Below are 24725 nucleotides of genomic sequence, written 5' to 3'. Positions count from 1 at the left end.
CCTTTATGCATGAAAAGTGACAGACACTGGTTGTGCTGTTTGATACAAAATGGCTGAACCTGCCCTGGCTGGTGTGGCTCAGTGGGCTGAGCTTCAGCCTGCTAACCAAAATGGCTGAACTTCACGTTCAGAAGTCTAAACCTAACATCTAAACATGCCAATATAAACATCAAAACAAAACATATTCTAACCAACGACAGGAAAACAGTTTGTATCAGGAAGGCAACAAGGATTACACACATTATTTTATAAACTAGCAAACGAAGGTTTGAAACAGTTCTGAGAATGAAGTTAGCTGTCTTGAGTCAAGGGAATGAAAAAAGTCAGTAATGACCATTTACAATTTCTGACCTTTGTGGAGACGGAAAGAATGTTCTGGTGCAGCTACATACAGTACAATTCAGACAATTTTGTTTTTCCACTTGGTTTCAGACTGCAATTTCATTGCTGCGAGACCAGGATGGAGGTACATTTTAGCAGCAACCTCCACCTGACTGCTTCACCAAAATACTCTGAATTTTAACATTGGATTTCTCTGCACTACCAGATGTTGCTTGAGGACACATTCACTTTTTAATCTCAGCTGCCATGGTCATGAAAGACTGTTTTACATTTGTTCTGTTCTTAGCACTGGTTTCCAAAAATGGAATTCCAAGGGAATCAGCACATTCCTTTGCTGTTGTGTAATCTGTTACTTTCTTCGTGGTCAGATCATATTTGTTCCCTACCAACAATTTGTTGATGTTTTCACTGGCATAAAGATCTATTTTCTGCAGCTACTGTTTAGTTATTGAAGGATTCCTGATCTGTCACATCATACACAACTATGATACCATGGGCTCCTTGATAATAACTGGAGGTTATTATTCGAAATCTTTCTTGGTCTGCTATGTCCCATATTTAAAGCTTGATTGTTCTCCCATCTAACTCTATAGTTCTTATTTTGAAATTCACACCAATAGTCCTAATGTAGCTTTCTGCATAGGTATCATCTGCAAACCTAAGAAGGAGGCAAAACTTTCCAGTTCCAGAGTCTCCAATCAGAAGCAACCTGAATAAATAATCATATTCAAGATTCGTGCTGGACATATCACTGCAGCTGTCACTATCATTAGCACCCTTGCTACTGTAACTGCCACTCTGACTCTCCCTGCCACAGCTAATCAGAGAGGAATAAGATAGGCTGTTCTAGAAGAGCAAATGTCTTCCCCTACTCTGACCCCATAGAACACCATCAGCAGCCACCGCCACTCAGCTATAGCTTCCACCCAAAATAAAGAAACTTCTGCCCTGGCTGGCGTAGCTCAGTGGATTGAGCGCGGGCTGGGAACCGAAGTGTCCCAGGTTCGATTCCCAGCTAGGGTACATTACTGGGTTGCAGGCCATAACCCCCAGCAACCGCACATTGATGTTTCTCTCTCTCTCTCTCTCTCCCCCCCTTCCTTCCCTCCCTAAAAATAAATAAATAAAATCTTTAAAAAAGAAAAGAAACTTCTGTCCTACTTCCTGTATTCACATTCTTCATGGAAAAGTAGAAAAGAGTGATGGGAGAAGAAGTATCTCCTGCCTTTTTCATATTTTGTTATCAATTTAAGAAATGCTGAGCTTGTAGAAATAGCATTACATCCATTCATTAGGAATAATGCTGCAAAAATTTATATTCTGTCTACAGTGAGCTAAAGGTGTAAAAAGTTAGAAATAATAGGTGGTAGCAGTAGAAAGGAAAACAAAATTCATTTACCAACTAAAGACAATAATAATTAATGGTGTAGCATTATCAGGAGACATGCTCGACAAACCTAACTCTCCACAAGACCCCACTCAGTGTTGCTATATCTGTGGAGCCAATATCAGATGCTGTAATTTGAAGAATTTACCAATGAATTCCCTTCTACCTTTTTATTGGAAACATACTGTACAAGTAATGCTTATCAATTTTTTTTCTAATGAAAAATATGGCTGCAGTTCTCAATTCTACACATTAATGTGTTGTAGTAATGTAATATATTTTACCTCTGGCATTGCTTCAAATAATGTTCTTCTTCGTTTGGTAAACTCTTTCATATCAGTCAAGATTTCATGCTTTATTTCAGGGGGCAGGCTGATGAAGTCTTCAGACTCAATGTCTACTGCATGAGGATTCTGAAAGAACTCTTCCTGTAAAGAGTAAAACATAACACCATGAAATTAACATTTCATACACTTAATGCTATTTACCATGATAGATATTTTTGTGCTTATAAACAGAGTTCTACATAATCTATAATAGGCTAAACACAATTGTACAGAATCTGCAATAGGTATCTAAGTAAATGGCAGATTAGGGAATGTACCCATTCACTTATTCATTCATTCAAAGGAAAAATTACTTACCAGGCACCTCTAATGTGCCAACCACTGTTCTAGGTGCTAAGGCACTATAAAGATAATGCCAGGTAGGGTCCCTACTCTTAGGAGGGAAGAAAGACATATAAACAAGTGGGTAAACAAGATAATGATGAAAAATAAAGCAGGGTATTCTGATAAGAAAGTTAATTAGAAGAGGAGAAAGAGGGAACAAAAACTTCATAGAGAAGACCTCTACTAAAAAATGACCTTGAATAGGGATGTGAAAGACAATAAAAAGTCTTCTCAAGGACAGAGCATTACAGCCAGGGGAAACCAAGTGCAAAGGCTTGAAGTAGGGATGAACCTTATGAATTTAAATACTACTTATTATTTCCTTAATTAGTTTAATTTTATTTTGCTCTTAAACTAAAACTAAAAGTGAGAAATTTCATAGATATGGAAAACTCTTAAAATATTTCTAAATTTAAACTAATTACCAAGAGTACTTTAAAACTCTTCATCAGTAAAGAAAATAAAATAATGCAATTTTCTCTCCAGTATGTTGTACATATGTGCAAATCAACAAGCACTTAGGACAGACCAGTCGTTATGCTCAGAGCTTCCCCTCACTAATGTTCCCATCACCTCTATGAGGAAGGCTTTGATATTATTTTGTTTATAAATAAGACAATAAAGCCCTGGTGAAGTTAATTTGTCTAGGATCAAACAGCTCATGAACAGAACCTGGACTTACATGAAGATCTTTCTGACCATGAGGTTCATGGCCTTTATCAAGGTTACTATCAGTTGAGGGATCCCAGAGTTTTAGCTCAAGTCTTCAATCAGATATACCAAAATCATATGAACTTACAAAAAACAGTAAATTTGGAAATCAAAGAATATTACCTATTTGAGAAACTTGAAAAAAATTTCAAAAGCTTGTATATACAGTTACCTCAATTTGTAAAAATGTTATTTATTAAAATATGTATGATATTAAGACATATTTTAATACCACACATTCTAAAACATGTCCACAAGGTTCTGTGATCCACATCTTGTCTAATTTCCCTCAAATTAAATGTGGGCTACCTTTGTTGGCTTGTAATGAACAGAATGTGGTATAAGGGATGCTGCATAACTTCCAAAGCTGACTAGAAAGGAAACACAAGTCCTGCCTTGCACATCCTCTTGGAATGCCTACCCCTGGAACACAGCACCATGCTGTGGAAGAACTCAGACAATGTGGAGATGCCATAGGCAGGTGTTCTGGCTGACAACCAGCATCAACAACTGGATGTGCAGCTGTGCAAGTGAGGAGACCTTTGAAGAGATTCCAGTCTAACTGCACCTACACTGGAGATGCTGAAAGGGAACTGAATCAGTGAGTTCATCAACCCCCAGAACAGTAAGAGATAATGATAATAAATTATTGTTTTCCCACCACTAAGTTACAAAGCCATAGATAACTGGAGCATATATTAATGCACATATATATTTACATATATACATGAGAGGGGGCTCCCAAAAAACTGGAATTATTTTCTGGAGGGTGGGACCCTTGTATTACTGGCTTCTCCCACTAGGTGAGTGTTCTAGTAACCCATCCTTATCAGTGTGCCAGCTGATATTGTTGTAAGAGGCTGCATTTGGCTTCAGTGAATTCTGATGAAGACTCTCAACAAGTTCTCCCATTTCATGATGGGTGATTTATAGGTGCACCCGCCCACATCATGCTGAGTGTTCAGCAATTTTTTTAAAGATTTATTTAGTTATTTTTAGAGAGGGAAGGGAGGGAGAAAGAGAGAGAGAGAGAAACATCAATGTGCGGTTGCTGGGGGCTGTGGCCTGCAACCCAGGCATGTGCCCTGACTGGGAATCGAACCTGCGACACTTTAGTTCGCAGCCCGCGCTCAATCCACTGAGCTACGCCAGCCAGGGTGTTCAGCAATTTTTTACCAAAACAGTTATGATCCTTGTGCCCCCCCCACCCAAATCACCCAATCTCACCCAGTGCAACTTTTTTTTGTTTCCCCAGATGAAAAAAGTCCTCAAATAGAAATGTTTTTCAGATGTGGAAGACGTGGGGAAAAAAAGCAGAAGCACAGAAAGACATCAAAATCAATGAGTTTAAAAACTGTTTTGAGCAGTGGGAAAAAAAGTCTCAATAGGTGTACTGTATCAAATGGAGAGTACTTTGAAGGTAACTGAAGTTTAAACGTGTAAGAATAACACAATTTTTATAAATAAATTCTGGTTTTTGGGGGTCCCCTCTTGTATGTATACATGTACACATACCCAAATACACACACAGTCAACCATGTCAACCATAAAAGGATGTGGGATGGACTAATATATACCAAAATGTTACTATAAGTTATTTGTGGTTCGTATGTGTTCCATATTTCACACAAGCATATATAACTATTTATATTTATTTATTGGCTGGTAGGTGTAAAAGAAAATGGTTTATTTTGGATTTTAGATATACATAATTCTATGTATATGTGTATGCATGTGTGTTTATTTTATATATACATAAATATACATGCATATATATGATAAACACACAATAAAAAGGCATGTCTTATTACTTTTTATCAAAAACTTCATAAATTCATATTACCTCATTAAAAGTATTCATTTAATGCCATTCATGAATGCCATTATTCAGTAATGCCATTCATTTCAAATAATAGCATAAATTCTGAATTTGAAAATTATTTAAATACCTGTAATGCTTGTTTTTGATTCATTCTTTCTTGCCATTCTTTTTCATCTTCCTCTTCTGAACTGAAAGTCAAATATACATTTACAATACCTGTGATTTAATGACTACTTACAAAATATTTCTTCAGTTAGGGGCTACAACAGTGAATAAGAAGGCAAGACACAGGCCATCGCTGGTCTCACAGTCTGGTGGCGACATGTGTAAGTGAGAAATCACAACACGATCTAAGAACTTCCATCACAAGGGAAGAGCAGGTAGCCAAAACTAAGATAGTCACCTCATCCCATCTGGGATGTCATGAAAGCTTTCTGGGATCTCCTGTAATCACACTGTTTAGAAAAGCATGTGATTAGATGGAGAGCATGATGACAGCTGGGACGGGGAGACGGGGGGTTAGAGGGTGGAGGAATTGAGCAAAAAGGAAAAAGGACACATGGACATGGACAACAGCGTGGTGACTGCTGGGGGGATGGGGGTATAGGGGGACTAAGTGGTAATGGAAATAAAAAGTACAATAAAGATTAAATTAAAAAATTGAAAAGCATGTGAATAAAGTATTGAAGTTTCATCCTAAAAAAATGAGAAGCTAGGAAATGTTTTAAGCAAGAAAATGACAATATCAGATTTGGGGTTTAACAGAGTCTATACTACAAATTCAGCTTGGCAGAAAGGGGTTCCTAAAAATGGTAAGATTAGAGTCAGAGAAAAAAATCTGAAAGCCAGTACAGTAACCTACCAACAATATTATGGTGACAGTGATGAAGATCAAGAGAACTGGGCTGAGCCCTGGCTCAGTTGGTTGGAGCATCATCCTGTAAACCAAAAGGTCATGGGCCCAATTTCAAGTCAGGGCACATGCCTAGGTTGCGGGTTCAGTCAGCGTGCATATAAGAGGCAACCGAATGGTGTTCCTCTCTCATATCAATGTTTCTTTCCCTCTCTCTTTCCCTCCCTTCCCCTCTCTGTAAAATCAATAAGCACGTCCTCCAGTGAGGTTTAAGAAGAAAAAAAAGAACTGGGCTGAGTTTAAAAGTTACCTAGCCTCTCTGGAGCCCCTATAGAAACAAATGGGGCTGGGTAGAGGACACAGTCAAACTGGTCCTCTACCTGTACTTCAACTACAGAAGTTGCTGATGATTAACAGCCAGCCAGAAAAAAGTCCACAAGGAAGACTGAGAAAGAATGGTGAGAGAGGTTCTCAGCAGGTACCATGTTAAATTGAGAACTATAAATCATCTACTGGATTTAGCAAGAAAGTTGTTGTATGTGGTCATTCAATGTGGTAGTGTGACAGAGAAGACACACAGGGCTGAGAAGGAGGTAGAGACAGCATGTGTAATCAAAGTGTAAGAAAAACTAAAATATGTATCTTCCTGAATTATAAATCAATAGTTCTAGCACAGGCTTTACAGAAATAAAAAAGAAACCATTACAACCCACAAAATACCAAGTTATTAATAAATAATTCAGCTTCTGAAAAATATTCTAAATGGTGTCAAGAATGTTTACTTTAGATGCATCGATTCTCACATGCCTTAACATGTAGATAAAACATAAAGGTTTAAGTCTGTCTGAATACAGTGATAATAAATATTTTTAAATAAACATTTACCTATTTTTTTCTTCCTCTAGTAAAGGTGGCAAAGCATAGATGTCATCTTCTCTTTGAACTTGAGTAAGGCTGGGTAGTTCTTCATCTCTAAAAAGTACAGACATGCTTAAACAGTGATGATAGGTAATAGTACTTTGAATCAACAGTGCTCCCCCAATGATTTCATAATCCATGCTTGGGGGAAAGAAAGGGAAAAACACAGGGACAATGGGTTTCTCCCCTGCTGATCTGGCTGCCCAGGCCACAGCAGTAAAAAATAAGTACAGCCTTCAAAGAGGATTCTTGCTGCAACTCCTCAGTGCCTGGGCCACAATCTCAAGTGTAAACACACAAAAAAAAACTGACATAAAAGTAAAATGTAAGAATTTTTAAAAAGTAAAACATGTATACAATGTAACAGCATGGCTTTTCTTTATTAAAGCTAATTCATGCAGAACAAAGAGTTTTCACAACTTCAAATTACTAAGTGAAAGGGACATCCCACTTATTGTTCTCATTTTACCCTCTATTTTCTGCTAGGAGTTAAAACTAGGAAAAGGCAGCCACAGGAATCCCATGCAAAAATTTAAAAGGCTTAAATTAATCTTTAATTCATGTAATTCCCCTCTTGCCTTTTGCTTCTTAAGGCAGTTTTGATAGCTTGTCTTTTCAAAAATGTTTTCAAAAGCTTCTCTGTAGTTTTTTTGGAGTCATTGGTTGCCAAATCCTTTTTGTGCCTTCTCTTAGCCTGTGAAAAGAATGGGCACAAGATTTTACTTCAGAGTATATTAAAAACATTTCTGTGATTTTCCCCCTATAGAATTTGGTTTTCTGAGTTTTTAGATTATAGCTGTTTTATTCAATAGTATATTCTGTAATTGTCATACCAGTGGATATCTTCAGGTTTCTCATAAGTAAAGAACACCTGATCTCCACCCAGCTATTACTTAATGGACTGGCTATTACATGTTTGGAAAACTATTAATTTACTTTCATTTTATTTTGAATGTCTTCAAGAAGCCTAAAACTTAATGAAATATAATTAAGTAAATATTTCCCTGAAGGGATTACTAACTTATTCTTTAAGATGCCAATGCTATGTCAAAACCAATTTCTGATATTGGTTTTTATAAAAATACATTACTTATATGTAACTCTGTCCTTCAATATTCAAGATTATGTCATAAGAAATCCTAAAATGTATTGGAATATCTTGTAAGAAATGTCCAAGTAGAGCCAAATGGAACAGTCTCCAAGCTTCTGGTTGAATATCAGGCAGAAATGCCAAAACATCCTTTTCCTTTTTTGAAACACCTGATTTAATTTGACATGTAACATAGTTTAAGATATACAATGTGTTGGTTTGATACACTTATATGTTGCAATATGAATGCTAAAGTAGAGTCAACTTCTTTATCAGGAGTTGGAGAATTGGAGATATGTTGTGTAAGGGCACATGCAAACTTACAACTAGTAGATAAGTAAGTTCTAGAGTTTTCTTTTTCTTTCCAATTCTTCTAAAGGCTACCTGACACAGAGTATGCCTTAAATAATTAAAAACTGCAACAGTCAAGTCTAGACCTTTTACTGAGGCAACAAATGTCCTCAAGAATTTACAAATCTGTACTTTTATCCTATGTCCTCACTTAGACAATATGTCTGAAATGATTACAAGGTTATGAGCTGACATTTTCAACATAAAAAGGTCATATATCCAATTACTCCAAAGTTCACAACATTGTTCAAACTTTTTAAACTAATTTCAGAATAAAGAAACTCATATTCATTTTTTTATTAATTCAAACTTGGCAACACATAACATTGCTCATTCCTAAAATTCAATTCACCTTTAAAAGAAGGCTCACTACCACAGAGGATCCTCAATCTCAGATTCAAGAAGGCATTTCCCCTATAGATTTTGTATAATGCTTTGAGCAATAGCAACATAACTGTAACAAATGTAGAACACCTAAGAAGACACTCTGAAAGCTAACAATTGAGTTGAAGGTTACAACTCAGTTGTAACAATTTTAGTATTTTTATTAAAAGTTAAATTTTATCATTGTACTCATGATACAGTCTTATATATACATCTTTTAAAAAAAATTTTATCCTCACCTGAAGGTATGTTTAATGATTTTAGTGAGAGGGTGAGGGAGAGTGAGAGGAAGAGAAACACTGATTGGTTGCCTCTCGTGTGCACCCCAACCAGGAACTGAACCTGCAACCTATGCATGTGCTCTGACCAGAACTGAACTTGCGACCTTACAGTTCATGGGACAATGCTCCAACCAACTGAGCCACACCAGCCAGGGCATCATATATAAACTTTTTTTAAAAGAAAAAGTATTTCTTTGTTCAAGATAATTTAAATTAAATTGGATATATGTCAAATAAACCTTGGTTTCCAAAATTTTAAAGAAAAAATTAAAATTTTATCTGAACTTTTTCTTTCTAAGACTGTGCAAAGGAAAAAAAAATGATAACTCTTACCAAAGTCTGTTTCTTCAAAAGTGGAGTATCCCCATCAAAAACAAAGATGGGACGAATTCGAAAAAATAATAGTTTGCAGAGCCGATGAAACAAAGTGAGAAGGTGAGCATTTTCTATTGAGTTCCCATGGCGATCTCGGACTCCTTTAAGTGCTTGGTTTAACCAAATACTAATATCTAAAAGAACTGTTAATGAAAAACATTTTGGAATTTCTGTCCTCATCCTCCCAATTTCAAATTCCTAATAACTGATAATCATTCAAACTTTGAAACTGAAGATTCATCACAACTGGTTTGAAATAAAAAAATGTTTAGCCCTGAGAGAATCTACATAAAACCATTAACTTTATTTGAACCCTTATTACTATTCACATACTAAATTTTCAAGTCTTACAAAAACACATACATGTACCCTTTAAAAAGTCACAGCAAAATTCATAGCAAAAACCTTAATTTGTTAACTAAACTAACTAAACTAAACCTAAACTAACTTAACCTAAACTAACTTAACTAAAAATTCCACTTCCAGATGTTTAACCTCAGGAAATCACCATAGGTTTATAATAAGAGTTACTTATAAGAATTTTTGTTTATAATGATGAAAACATTTTAAAATTTAAGTTTTCCAATAGATCTTTTAAGTAAATTACGATATACTGATTTGCTGGAATACTTTAAGAGCCCTTAAAGATGGAAATTGCAGAAAATAGAATCACAGGCACAAAAACAAGGAACAGAATGATAGCTGTAAGAGGGGAGGTGGGGGGTTGGGAATGGATGAAAGAAGGTGAAGGGATTAGACAAGAACAAATATGCATCACCCACGGACATGAACAATGGTGTGGGCATTGGCTGTGGGATGGGCAAGGCTGGAGAGAGAGGGGCAAAGAGGGAAAAATTGAGACAACAGTAATAGCCTAAACAATAAAAAATAAATAAAAATTTAGAAACATGGAAGTTACAGAAGCATATAGTAAAAAGATACTTACAAAATAATATTAAAGGAAGTAAAACAGGTTCTAAAAGTATGGAAAATATAATTCTATTTTTTAACATGCATTGTTAACTATAAAAAAATAGAAATTTGGAAATCAAAATATTAAGAGAACTTATCTCTACTGTGATTACATGTAATTTGTTTTCTTCTTGGAGTTTTCTTATATTTTGCAACTTTTCTAAAAATCTGCTTAACAAATTATTTTCTATTTGTCTACAAGACAGAGGGACATGATACTCTACTGGTTTTCCTACTCTCAATCTCTCTGCCAGCTCTTCTAACTCACCAGTAAAGTGCTGACTTCAGTAGTGATCACTCTCAGGCCCTCTCTTTTTCTCCCACTTGCACTAGCTACTGAGGCTACCTCAGCTCCCCATACCACACCCTTTCCACTTATGTCTGTATGCCCCAGACTTCTACCCTGACACCAGAACGACGGCCTTGTCAACATCTCTAATCTGATGTATCACAGACATTTCAACTGAAGAGAGCATAAAATTGTGCTAATAGGCTTTAATGAAGTTTACAAATGTTAAGGTCCTTAAGAAACAAATTATTCTTTATTATTTGACACAGACATTTAGATTGTATACATAAACAGGAAATCCAAGATGGTGGAGGAGTGAGTGGAAGCCATACTAACCTCCTCCTAGGACTAATCTGGAATTAAAATTAAATTGTAGAGAAATCATCCAGAACAAACAACTGAACAATAGTGAGAAAGAAGCCTTATAACCCCTGACAGACTGAAGAATCAGCTTCAGCACAACCTGAATGGTAGGGAGTATGGTGGAAACACAAGAGGGCTGGCTGGACACCCACAGTCAGCAGCTGAAGGGCCAGAGGGATATTTAAGCAGCCAGGTGGATCCCCCTGAGAAGTGTGGGGTCATAAACTTAAGCTGGGATCCCCAGAGCATCAGAGCCCAAAGACTTCACAGATAACAGCCAGCTGTGAAAAGCATCAGGGTTGCTCTCTGCCAGAGACAGATGGCTGGAGAGGGAAAGAGGCGTTTAAAGGGCCAATGCATTAATTTTCATTTGCAGTCACTTACCCTGGGCTCCAGCAAAAGTGGGGGGGGGGGGCGGGCGGCGTGCAGGCAGAATGGACTAGAGAAACTTGACAGACTGGGGATGGAGGCTTTGGGAATAGAACTGAGAGAGTAGATGCCAGGATCCCAGTGCTGAATCATCCCCCATACAGCAGCAGCCATCCTGCTCAGACAGACCTCTCTCCTCAGAGCAACAGCAGCCTGAGGGGAAACAATAGCCCTGATCCCAGGAGAGACTCTGTCTTGCCCTATGGGGCTTAAGCCTGACTGTCGAGTACACAGTGACTAGATTAACAATTGACGGAGTTAGCCACAGACAGTAGATCCTAGTAGTCTTGAACAAGCTGCCTAAGGTCAGATAGGGTCACCATCTGACATCACCAGAGGCAAATCCAGAAAGAAAAAACAGTGGTAAATACTAGACACTACCAAGATAAAATCCACCATGGTCTTCTCCATGATTTGTGGTATTTTCTTTCCTGAACAACTTTTTAACTTTCATTTCTTGTCCTTTGAGTTTGTGCATATTAAGATACTAGATTTTATACTATAATTTATTTTAATTCACATACTTACCCCCTTCTCTTACCCCATTTTATCTTCTTTCCTCATTATTTTCATTTCAAATTTTGTTTTCTTTCTTGCTACAACTTGTTTCCATTATGCACTCTTACAATTTCTCCGTCAACCTCTCAAGACCAATTTTCTTGTCAATGATCATCTCAATTCTTTTCCATGCTCTTAAAATACCCACATCCTCTAACCACCTTTAGCAATCTTTGCTGGTTGGTTGTGGATAGGGTGGTTGTAGTTGCATTTTTTTTCAATTTTATCTCTACATCTTCAGTAATTTTGCATTTGAAATCTCAAATTTTACAGTTACCATCTCCTGTTCTTTTTTATCTCAAATTTTAATTTTGCCCTGTCTCCACCTGTTGTTTTTCTTTTTTTCCTCTTTCATCATGACTTTTTTTTCCTTTTTCTTTTGTCTCAAATTTTAATTTTTCCATCTTAGCCTGGTGTTCATTCCATACTCTTACTATTCCCTCTCCTTCTGGCATCTCAAAATCACTTACCTTTCCTCTAAACATCTCTTAAGCTATTATTCTTTCTTTTTGCCTCTTATTCTCATCCCACCTATATTAATTTTAGCTAATTTGTTGTTGATAGTGCTGTGGTGGATCTTTCTCTCCAATTTGGTTCCTACTTTTTATCATTTATTTACTTTTTATCCTTTTTATTTCTCTAGTTATTTTAATTTCTGTATAAACCTAATACTATACATTTCCCTTCTCTTACTACATTCTACTTTCTTCATTCCTTTCTACTTATAAATACCACTTTCTCCCTTTGCATTGCTTTGATTCCCTACTCTTATTAGTGCTCATCCCTCTACCTTCTCAAATCATTTTTCTTTCAGTAGGTCATCTCATATCCACTCTCCTTTCTTATAGTATTAATAATATTAATTTCTTTCACCCTTATTAATACTAGTTCATTTGCTGTTGATAATGGAGTTGTGGGGGAGGGAGTTATTTTTGTGGGTGTTGATTTGTTTCCTGGGCTTAGAGGTTTTGTTCTGGCAGCATATGAACAACGGCATACAAGATGTAGTGGGTAGAATGACCAACAGTCAAACACCTGGAGGGAAGGACCCGACAAAAAAAATGACCCAACAACAATCAAAAACCAATCATATCCAAAGAACCAACATACATGGCATAAAGGGCATCCCAAGAGTATCAAGTTCAGGAGATCAAGGAGTCTGCACCACTGAATCCCACAGCTCTCCTACCACGGTTTACAACACAAAGACAGGGAGTCAGAACAGATCAATTTAAGAAGCAGAAGGAAACAAGAAGGGTCTCCCAAAAAAAGAACCCACAATTGAAATGAAAGGAGGAATCCCCAGAAAGAGTGTAAAGGAAATGGAGGCAAGTAAACTATCAGATATCAAGTTCAAAACAATGGTTATAAGGAAGCTCAATGAGCTCAGTGAGAATTACATAAAAACTACAGGGAAGCTACAAGAAATTTACTGCAAACTACATCAGCATGAAAAGGACACAGAAACTCTAACAAGTGCCAGAAGGAAATGAGGAATATACAATTTCTTAACTGAAGAACACAGCAGAAAGAATCAAAAGCAGGCTATATGAAGTAGTGGATTCAATCACCAAGCTGGAGGACAGGTTAAAAAAATTCCCAGGAAGGGCAAGAAAAGAAAAAAAGACTCAAAAAAACAAAGAGGGGTTAAGGAAACTGCAAGACAACATGAAATGTAAAAATATCCACATAATAGGGATACCAGAAGGAGAACAGGAGCAAGGGATAGAAAATCTGTTTAGAAAAGTAATGATGGAACTTCTCTAATTAGATGAAAGAAAAAGTCACACAAATCCAAGAAAAACAGAGAGTCCCAATCAAGATGAACCCAAAGAGGCCCACTCCAAGATACATCATAATTAAGATGGCAAAATTCAAAGACAAAGAGAGAATTCTAAAGGCAGCAAGGGAGAACCAAAATGTGACATACAAGGGAGCACCAATAAGGCTAGCAGCAGACTTCTCAACAGAAACTCTACAAGCCAGATGGGAAAGGCAAGAAATATCCCAAGAAATAAAAAACAAAGGCCTGCAAACCAAGACTACTCTACCCAGCACAGCTCTCATTTAAAATGGAAGGTGAAATAAGGAGTTTCCCAGATAAAAGAAGGCTAAAAGAATACATCTCCACCAAACCAGCATCCAAGATATGCCAAAAGGACTACTTTAAGGGGATGAAGAAAAAGAGTGAGAGAGAAAGGAACACAGGTACAAAAGGAGTAAAATGGCAATGAATCAGTACCTATCAATAATAACCTTAAAAAAAGCTGCCCAGAGAGGGAAGTTCTTAATGATACAGGCCTACCTAAAAAAGAGAAACATTTCAAATAAACAAACTAACCCTCCACCTATAATAACTGCAGAAACAACAACAAACAAAGCCTAGAGTAAAAAGGAAGGAAAATTAATCAAAATCAGAGTAGAATTAAATAACATAAAGACTGAAAGAACAATTCAAAGGATCAATAAATCCAGGAGCTGAATATCTGAAAAGACAAACAAAATCAACAAACCTTTAACCAGACATAAAGAAAAAAAGACAGAGGACCCAAATAAAAGTAGAAATGAAAGAGGAGAAATTACAACATACCACAGAAATACAAAGGATTGTAAGAAATTACTATTAACAGATATATGCCATGAAATTTGAAAACCTGAGTCAATGGACAAATTTCTAGAAACATATAATCTTCCAAAACTGAGTAAAGAAGAAGCAGAAAGCCTGAACAGACCCATAACAGCTAGTGAAATTGAAGCAGTAATCAAAAAACTTCCAGCACACAAAAGTCTTGGACCAGACAGTTTCACAGGAGAATTTTACAAAACATTTAAGAAAAAGCTAACCCCTATCCTTCTCAAACTATTCCAAAAAATTCAAGAAGAGGGAAGATTCCCAAACTCTTTCTATGAGACCAGCATCATCCTAATCCCAAAACCAGGTAAGGACCCAACAAAGAAAGAAAATTACAGGCCAATGTGGCCAACTAACATAGATACTAAAATCCTCAAGAAAATATTAGCAATCTCATCCAGCAATACATTAAAAAGATCATACACCATGATCAAGTGGGATTCATCTCAGAGATGCAAGAATGGTACAATATTCACAAATCAAAACACATGACACATCACGTAAACAAAAGGAAAGACAAAAATCACAAGATCATATCAATAGATGCGGGAAAAGCATTTGATAAAGTATAGCACTCATTTTTGATAAAAACACTCAGCAGAGTGGGAGTAGAGGGAGTATACCTCAACATAATAAAGGCCATATACAAGAAACCTACATCATACTCAATGGGCAAAAACTAAAAGCTTTCCCACTAAGATCAGGAATAAGATAAGAATGTCTACTTTCACCATTTCTATTCAACAAACTATTGGACATTCTAGCCACAGTAATCAGATAAGAAAAAGAAATAAAAGACATCCAGATTGGAAAGAGGAAGTAAAGCTGTGACTGTTTGCAAGTGATATGATAGCATACACAGAAAACCCTACAGACTCCACCAAAAAACTACTAATCCTAATAAGTGAATTTGGAAAAACAGTGGGATACAAAGTCATATGCAGAAATCAAAAGCACTTTTGTACATCAACAACAAAATATCAGAAACTGATATAAGGAAAAATATCCCATTTATTATAGCAACAAGAAAAATAAAGTACCTAGAAATAAACATAACCAAGGAGTTACAAAACCTGTACTCAGGAAACTGTAGAACATTAAAGAAAAATTAAGGAAGACACAAATAAATGGAAGCATGTACTATGTTTATGGATTGGAAAAATTACCATCATCAAAATACCCATACTACCCAAAACAATTTATAGATTCAATGCAATTCTTATTCAAGTACCACTGACATATTTCACAAATATATAACAAACATTTCAAAAATGTATATGGAACCATAAATGACACCAAAGAACCTCAGCAATTTTGAGAAAGAAAAACAAAGTAGGAATGATCACAATACCCAATATCAAACTATATTACAATGCTACTGTAATCGAAACAGTCTGGTACTGGCATAAAAACAGGCACACAGATCAATGGAGCAGAATAGAGAGCCCAATAATAAACCAAGTCTTAATGACCAATCAATATTTGACAAAGGGGGCAGAAGAGTAAAGATAATTGGAGTAAAAGATAGCCTCTTCAATAAATGGTTTTGGGAGACCTGGACAGCTACCTGCAAAAAAATGAAACTCAACCACTAACTTATACCACACATAAAATTAAATTCAAGGTGGATAAAAGACTTAAATATAAGTCACAATATCACAGAAGTCCTAGAGGAAAACATAGGGAGGAAAATCTCAGATATTTAATGCAGCAATATCTTCACTGATATGTCCCCTAAAGCAAGGGATATAAGGGAAAGAATAAACAAATGGTACTTCATCAAAATGAAAAGCTTCTGCACGGCTAAGGAAAACATTACCAAAAAGAACAGGGAATCAACTGTATGGGCAAATATACTCGCCAATGATACTTTGGACAAGGGTTTGATCTCCAAAATATATAAAGAACTGAAATGACTCCACACCAGAAAGACAAACAACCCAATTAAGAAATGGGCAAAACACCTGAACAGACACTTCTCCACGGAGGACATACAGAGGGCCCAGAGACATATGAAACAGGGATGCAAATTAAAACCACACTGAGCTACCACTTTACACTCGTCAGAATGGCCATCTTAAACAAATCAACAAACAAGTGCTGGTGAGGTTGTAGAGAAAGGGAACTCTAGTACACTGTTGGTAGGGATGCAGACTGGTGCAGCCACTGTGGTAAGCAGTATGGACTTTCCTCAGAAAACTAAAAATGGAATTGCTTATCAGCTGGCAATTCCACTGTTGGGACTATATCCTAAGAATCCTGAAACACCAATTCAAAAGAATCTATTCACCCCAATGTTCATAGCAGCATTTTTACAATAGCCAAGTGCTAGGAACAGCCTAAGTACCCATCAGTAAATGAATGAATCAAAAAATTATAGTACATTTACACAATGGAATACTATGCAGCACAAAGAAGGAAGGACCTCCTACCCTTCTCGACAGCATGGATGGAACTAGAGAGCATTATGCTAAGTGAAATAAGTCAAGCTGTGAAAGACAAATACTATATGGTCTCACCTATAAGTGGAACCTAATTAACAAATCAAACAAGCAAACAAAATAGAACTCCAGACAAGGGAATAAAGAACAAACTGACAGTGACCAGAAAGGGGAGGTGGGAGTAACAGGAGAAATAAGGAGAAAGTTCAAGTTAAAGGACCCATGGACAAAGACAACAGGATGGGTTAGGGGAGGGAGGATTAAATATGGGAGGCAGGGGGTGGGTAGGGCAGGGGAGAGTAACGGGGGAAAATGGGGACAACTGTAATGAAGAATAAAATAAGTTAATTAATAAGTTAATAAATAAATAAATAAATATGAACAAGACACTAGGCTATAGATGGTAAAATGACCCATTTATTTTAGGGATCTAAGAGTAAAGTATGTCATGGGTAATTTCCTTATTAACAAAACAAAAAATATGAATGTGTTTCAGATATATAAATTTGATTCCCATGAAAATGAACAAAGCAAAATCAATTATAGAACCAAATATACTCAAGTTATAATAATCTCCATACACATACATATATATGAGGTTATCATTATAATTTGAGTATATGTGAGTCCATTTTAAATGATTCATTCTTTCAAAACAGCCCCAAACCCCACAAAAAATGATTCTTTTTGAAAAAAGCTTCTGAGACTTGTAAAAATAGATACAGTGGTACCCCCCCCCACTCATCATTAATTCGTTCTGGAACTCATGACGTGTGTTAAAACCTATGACAAAGAAGCAAGCATTTTCTCTTGCAGTATGGCCTCCTGACTAATACAAGTTCGAGCAAGTGCAGTGAGTCCCAAGCAAGTGCCAAGTGATGAAATATATTTTTCTTGTCAAAATGCAATCAGTACAGGGTGTGACAAGTTCTGAAGTTAACGAGTACAGAGGTATGTCTGTAATCTAAATTAAATGCCTTGCCTTTCCTTACTTTGGGCAACTTCCTAAAAACAGGGACTGCTGAACTTCATGTGCCATCTCAAGGATTTTATAAATAATTAATTTTTCATATGGGTTGCAATGTAAAATGGCCTAAATATTTGCTGAAATTTAAGGGCTCCCATGACTGAAAACTGCTTTCATTCACATACAGTTCTATAAGAAAATACTTAAAAAGCAGTGATTTGAAGAACCGTAAGAGGGTAGCAATATAGCATATGCTTAAAAAAAAACAACTTTCCTTTTCCCCCTAGGTACACTGCATAAAAACTTTTAAGCCCAAATCTATTACAGATGTATTTCAAGATTATTCACATTGTACAAAATATAACGTAACATTAATTATATTATGTAGAGGTTCTCATTCAGGGAACTAGTGGAAGATACTACCAGCTTTTAGTAAAGAACAATCAAAAAATGCTTAACAAGTAAAGAAAACGAAATTTCAAAAACAGCATTCACATGTTTTCATAATGGACAAAAAACTTCATTCCAAACACACAAACAAAACTAGCCAAACATATACAAAAACAAATCCTTAAAAAGTCCAGCATAGGGGCTGAGAGGAAAATAATTTACTGTACATCTTTTCAATTTTTTCAGCGCAGTGTAGTGCCATATAAATGTCCTATTCCGAATATTTATTTATTTATATTTATATTTTAAGGTCAAACACCTGTCCACAGTATCCTTCCTGTAACATAAATGGTGCAACATTCAATACAGCAGGGAACATTACCGGTAGGAAACCCACTTCATTTTCTCCATACTTTACAGTATCAGTATCAGTGCCGGACACTATTCTAATCTTCCTTCATTTAAATGCTCCCTTTATTCCTCATACCAACCTTCCGTGTGTAGATACCCTCCCCTCCACTTTCCAGCTGAGAAAACTAAAGCATTGAGAAGCATAAAGCACTGTCCCTAAATGATAAAACCAGGATCCAATTCAGAGTGGTACAATCGCGAAGCGGGAGAAGGGTGGGAGATAGTAAACGCTGAAGAGATTCTATAGCTCACCACGGGGTGACACCTTTATCCTACTACCACTCGGCGCCCAGGGAGAGGCGAGAGAAGAGTACGCGGAACGCGAATCACTGCATCCCGAGTACTAATGCTGCGTAAGGATACCCACGGCAAGGATCTTCCCTTCAAGCGTTTCCGGGCTGATTTGCCGCCCGGAGCACTCCAGCAACTTCCAGAGCCCCTGGACTCCCATGAGGCAGAAGTGTCTTTAGAGCGCTACTCGATGATGGGGTCACGTAAAACGTGTTATTCCAATTCTTCTACAATCGGCTGCCCCTCCAACCCGAACTCCGAACTCCGGAAGAGATGACTGGCTCCAGTTTAGGAAAGGCGGTTCCCAGAGGCTGACACCGCCTCCCTGAACAAAGACGGAACCTGAGAATGGTGAACGGACCACAGCGGAAAGGAGCAGGTCCTCTTTCACCCAGCGATTTGTCCGACACTTCTACACTCTTAAAGGAAGACCGGATGGAGGAAACTGCGCAGGCGAGATGGGGAGCCTGTAAGTGTCCCTCAGACACAACCTGAGTGGGGGCGTGAGCCCGTGCAAATGGAACCTCTCGGCTTCCGTCGGATACCAGACGTACGCAGGCCGGAAGCCTCGCTTCACAGCGACTACGGAGTCTTTGTGGTGCCGCTACAATCAGGAAGTGAGGGGTCAGTCTGCCCCTATGTTGTTTGTGGTAGTGCCGTTTTTTCCACGTTGGCGTTCTGTCGCAGGTAAACGTTAAAATTGTGTGCAGTGTCTACTTGCTGAGGTGACATTTTCTACGAGCTTTTTCAGTATCAGTTTCTCCCCACTGATCGTCACTAATATTAGTAGTGAACACTATTAGTAGTAAGTATCCTTTGCACTTGTAGCGACAGCAGAAAGGTGGATTCTTGGCTGGTGTCTTTAAGTATTTGTTGGGTATCTTGTAGTAACTTGATTACTTGTATTAATACGCTGTAAAGCCTTAACCTTTCAAATATGGTTTCCTTTTCTCCGGCATGTGAAATTCGGGATTCCACAGCTTGTGGTTCAGAAAGTACGAAAAACTAATTGCCAGAGAGGCTTCTGGAAATGCAGTGGCTCAGGAACCCTTAGGCCAAGATTCAGGTCCCCAACACACGTTATAGTGTATGTTGTTCAAGTAACATTTATTTACAACTTCCCTTTCTTCATCCGTAAACTGGGCATAAAACCAGTCTTGCAGACTAGTTTAGCTAGGACCAGAGCTGATTGGCAATGTGCTTACACTAGTGGTTACTCCATAAATTTGTCATTACACATATCTGACACATTTTGGTTCAAATTTGAATTACTGAAACTAGATTCAGACTCAGTGAAAAGGGTGATTTAAATGAGGAGGTAATTTTGTTAATGAATGCTTTATTACAGAAAAAATACCATATGGAAAATTCTCTTAAAATCATCGCTGTCCCCAAAGAGATGTTTCACAGTAGCCATGTATAATTGACCTAGTAACAATTAATAGCCTATCAGGGATAATCCTGACAGTGTGCTTTTTGCATTTCCATCACATGTAACATAACTCCCAGAAATTGTTCATAATTGTATTTTACAGAGATTAATATACATGCCTAATCTGTTTTTCCCTCCCTCCACTGTGGTCTGTTTATTTACTGAAGCCAAGAACTATTTTTTTACTTCTATCCCCCGCTCCTTACACTTAGCAAGGATTCCGTAAGTATTGCCTAAATAATTTTTTCAGCATCTAGTCTGAAGCTCTACAGTGCATCTTGCACCCTGATGAATGAATTTCATCCCAAATCCAGCAGAGATTACTCTGTATCCAACTTGAGTCATGTAACTGTGTTAGTGGGAATAACTGTGTCCTCCAAAATTATGTTGAAGCCCTAACTCAGAATGTGACTCAGAATGTGACTCTATTTGGAGATAGGGCCTTTTAAAAGTTGATTAAGTTAAAATGAGGCCTTTAGGGTGAGCCTAATCCACTCTGACTGGAGTCATTTTAACAAGCGAAAACCAAGACACTGCGAGACACCAAGAGATGTGTGTACATAGAAAACACCATGTGAAGACATAGTCAGAAGGCAGCCGTCTGCATGCCAGGAAGAAAGACTCAAGAGAAACCTAACCTGTTAAAACCTTGAACTTCTAGCATTCAGAACTGAGAAAATAAATTTCTCTTGTTTAAGCCACCCAGTCTGGTATTTTGTTATCATAGTCCTAGCAAACTAAGATACCCTACGATCCCAAGCAAGTTTCTTCACCAATGAGAATCTGTGAATAAAATGGAGAGGCCACCAACTTTTGGGGGATGTTCTGAGCTCAGCAATTTAACCTGAAACACCTAGTGGGTAATAGTGCCCAATTTGTTGAGTGAATGACTGAGGGAGAAAACACTATGGATAAAATTGAGATACAGAATGTGATGTGTGCTACAGCACCTTGCCTGAGCCCCTCCAATGTGTGGGAGAAGGGAAGTTAGAAAGTGTTATACTTGCTATACCAGCTTGGCCTAATGGGGAATCGTAGTGGGAAAATAAATTACTTAAAATACTGAAAGGATTTTTTGAACATTTTTTACTATCTGAGAGGTAGGTATAAAAAAAGTAGCCAATGGGAGCATGTGAATACTATAAGTGTTTTTAAAACCAGAGCAACATTTCTTAAAAGACAAAATATACTTTTGAAGGAATAGCAACTAAGGGATGTCTGTCTGACTTACAAGGAATTGGCTCTTTGAGATGCTGTTTAATGAGTTCTCAAGTTTCCGAACAGTAACATATACACCTTCTGGAGTGATAATAATAGCACACACTTAAATAGCAATTCCTATTCAAAAAGCATTATTCTGAACACTTTACATGTATTAACTTACTTGTTCTTCAAAACAATTTATGAAATAGATACCGTTGTCCCCATTTTATCAATGAAATAAGCACAGAAAATTTCATCTTAATTTGCCCAAGATGATACAGCTAGAAGTGCAGAGCCTGTATTTAAACCTTTAGTGTTTCTGTGGAGACTCCTAAGAGATGTTTACCCAAGAAAATAAATATGACAAGAATGCTACTAATATTGAAAGAGAAGTGTGCAGTAACTTGCTTATCGTTTCTGGAAGAGTGTCTGTAAACCTAAGTGAGCTCCTAATAACTGTCAAACTTGTAAGCTAAGCTATTAAGTGATTGTATGTATTAAGGTTGTATGTGTCAGCCTGTATAAATTCATCCTCTTTTCTTAGGTGTCACTCTGTTCTTTATTTCATGTTGCATTTGTCTCCTTTCCTCTCAGCTCTTTCTCTTCTCTGAAATACCCAAACAATATGAAATTGCTGATACTCAACCATGTTTGACCTACAAAACTCACAACTTCATTTGTTTCAAGCTAAAAGAATTAAATTTCCTATTTCCTATTATAAAGTTTTATACAAATCTAAAATTATAGTTACAATGCATATTATTTCATTAACTATAAAAGTTAGATACAAGATGGTTTCTTATAACACACTACTTAGAATTAAAAAATGATCATGTCTTCAGACAAAATTATAATACTCCCTAAAACAAAGATTTAAAACATTCACATGATTAAAAGTAGAAAAGAAAATTTTATTTGATGAAAACCTCTTAAAAGTTGCAGTATGAAGTAACAAAATCAAGAACCTACAAATCTCTTTTTGTCCTTTGCATTTCAAGCAAAATAGTCCCTTCAGAAAAATGACCATTCCATAATACATACTCCCTTTTGTAGGCTTAGGCATGTCTGAGTGGTTAAATGGATACAAAATTCAAAAGAGAAGAAAATTAAAATATTCTTAAAATAAAAATCTGAACCTTCTTGAGATGTATTGCAATATGGTGCCAACATATTTAGCACCTTGTAATAATCAAGTCACTGATTTTGAGTCCTGGAACATTTGAGATATCGTATCTAACGTGATATGAAGGAACAAGAGATCCTAGTCATTTGTGAGGCATGAATTGACAGCATAGGATTGTCAACTACTGAGGAGCTCAAATATATGATATCCACACTTCTGAATTATTTAACATACCACCTTCAAACAACTAATTGTCTATATGTATTTTAAAAGGAAATACTTCAGTAGTTTGGAATGTGATAGTTGCCCTCTCAGTGCAAAGGCATTCCAAGTACATCTTTAATGCTGTTATCAATATATGACTTCACATTGAGGGACCAATCGAGTATTAGATCTCATTTCACAGATTGCCTGGGATACAGGAACTATATCCACTTATTCTTTTACTCTATCCCTAAAACAGCATTCATTGTAGACTTACAGAAGTTTTTCAAGACCTACAGTTCTTGTCAGTATTTGATAGTATTAACATACCAAGTCAAGAAAGTCAAGAATATCCTAAAACAGTGCACTAGGTCACCCATTTGCACCAATAGAAAGAATTAGTTTCTTAAGTCTTTTTCTCTTTCACCTCTATTGAGAATCCTGAGAAAGTTAACCAGTGAACAAACGAGGCAAGCAAGATACTGCAACAAGTAAAAGAACTACTAGACTCACTGAAAAATTTTAAATGAGCTTTCACCATGAGAGGAAACTAGATATCAACAGCCCCATTTTTTTTAAAGGGCAGGTGGTGCCTTACATCATGAGCTTAGGAATAAAACTATCTGCAACAAATGCCTTGGGTTCAAGTCATAAGAAATCATGTCATGCTTAACTATTTCAAATCATGATGTTATTAAGTAAATTTGCATTTGATTATTGGAGTTTGTTATATTGTCTAGAATGTTTATATACTCTAGTTTAAAACAATAATCTGTGCTTATCTGCTTATATTTCTGAAATCACCCATCATAATAATATACAATCTTAAGTACTGGAGAACTACAGGGTTATGTTTTGTACCACAGAATCTGTTCCTATTTAATGTAGACTTAATCAAATCTTCTACTGTCTCACTGCAGTCTTGTATAGACCAGCACATAACATGAGTTTTTTAGTACCCAGCATAGTCAATCATTCCCACCATAATCACTGTAAGACTGGTAGCCACTGTTCCTTCTCTCGTGGATACTGGACATCTTTTTCCATGCTGAGTCTTGATGGAAACCAGCACTGAAAGACCGGCCCAGACGCCCATGATGCTTCTTGGAGATATTGTCCTCACTCTCAGATTTGGCAATTCCCTGGCCATGTGTTGTTGGAGGTTGTAACTCTTGTCTAGTGGTTCCAAATGGAAAGTTCCAAAGGCCAAACCTTTGCCAACTAAGTCTCTGGAATGCTATAATACAATGCAAATTTCCCCCAACCTGAGAAGGAAAAAAAGTTGGGTGAAGAAAATGATGGGAAACAAATTATTCCTATGAATTCCCTCATTTCCCCCCTTCACTTGCCTCAAAACTACTTATCCTTTCAGACATCATCAGATCATACTATCCTGCATCTTCCCTGACCAGCTGCCATTCATTACAAAACTATAACAATGCCCACACCTTTGTCAATATCTGACAGTAACATACTAAGTCAAGAATATCCACAGAGGAGAAAGGGGAGAAAAAAAATGGGACAACTGTAATCAATAAAACATACTTTAAAAAAAAATCCTGAATCAATGTACTAAGTTACCCATTTGCACCAATAAAAAGGATTAGTTTCTTCAGTCTTTTCTCTTGTACTTCTTTATTGAGAATCCTCAGAAAGTTAACCAGGAAATAAATGAGCCAAAACATCTTTCCCCCATATGCCACTCTCATATACTATAACTTCCCGTTCCACCTAGTTCAAACACCATCATTCTTCCTGTCCTACACATTCTTCACTTGTTAGTAGGATTATATCAATGGGATGTCTACTCAATCTATAGAATCTACCTATCTCTG

General features: G+C 36.9%; 1 protein-coding gene and 1 pseudogene across 11 annotated transcripts in view; both read right to left on the bottom strand.

Moving 5' to 3' along the window:
* Positions 1 to 24725, bottom strand: part of LOC123807775 (basic immunoglobulin-like variable motif-containing protein) — an 82453-nt gene that overhangs the window by 21972 nt on the left and 35756 nt on the right. For 7 of the 11 annotated variants that reach the window (XM_045821820.1, XM_045821814.1, XM_045821817.1 and 4 more), the window contains one exon: positions 21330 to 24155. In XM_045821820.1, coding sequence (XP_045677776.1) covers positions 23859 to 24155 — 297 coding nt within the window. In that variant the 3' untranslated portion in view covers positions 21330 to 23858. Of the gene's footprint in view, positions 1 to 2013; positions 2158 to 5060; positions 5122 to 6671; positions 6759 to 7282; positions 7399 to 9143; positions 9320 to 19000; positions 20137 to 21327; positions 24156 to 24725 lie in introns of those variants that run through there. The other 4 variants (XM_045821822.1, XM_045821811.1, XM_045821812.1 and 1 more) reach the window with 4 other exon arrangements.
* On the bottom strand, positions 474 to 1089 carry LOC123807777 (annotated as a pseudogene).

The sequence above is a fragment of the Phyllostomus hastatus genome, unplaced genomic scaffold (genome assembly GCF_019186645.2).
Source record: "Phyllostomus hastatus isolate PE091 unplaced genomic scaffold, TTU_PhHast_1.1 phas_scaffold_46, whole genome shotgun sequence".
Classification (NCBI taxonomy): domain Eukaryota; kingdom Metazoa; phylum Chordata; class Mammalia; order Chiroptera; family Phyllostomidae; genus Phyllostomus; species Phyllostomus hastatus.
This window is presented reverse-complemented; position numbering and strand designations above follow the sequence as displayed.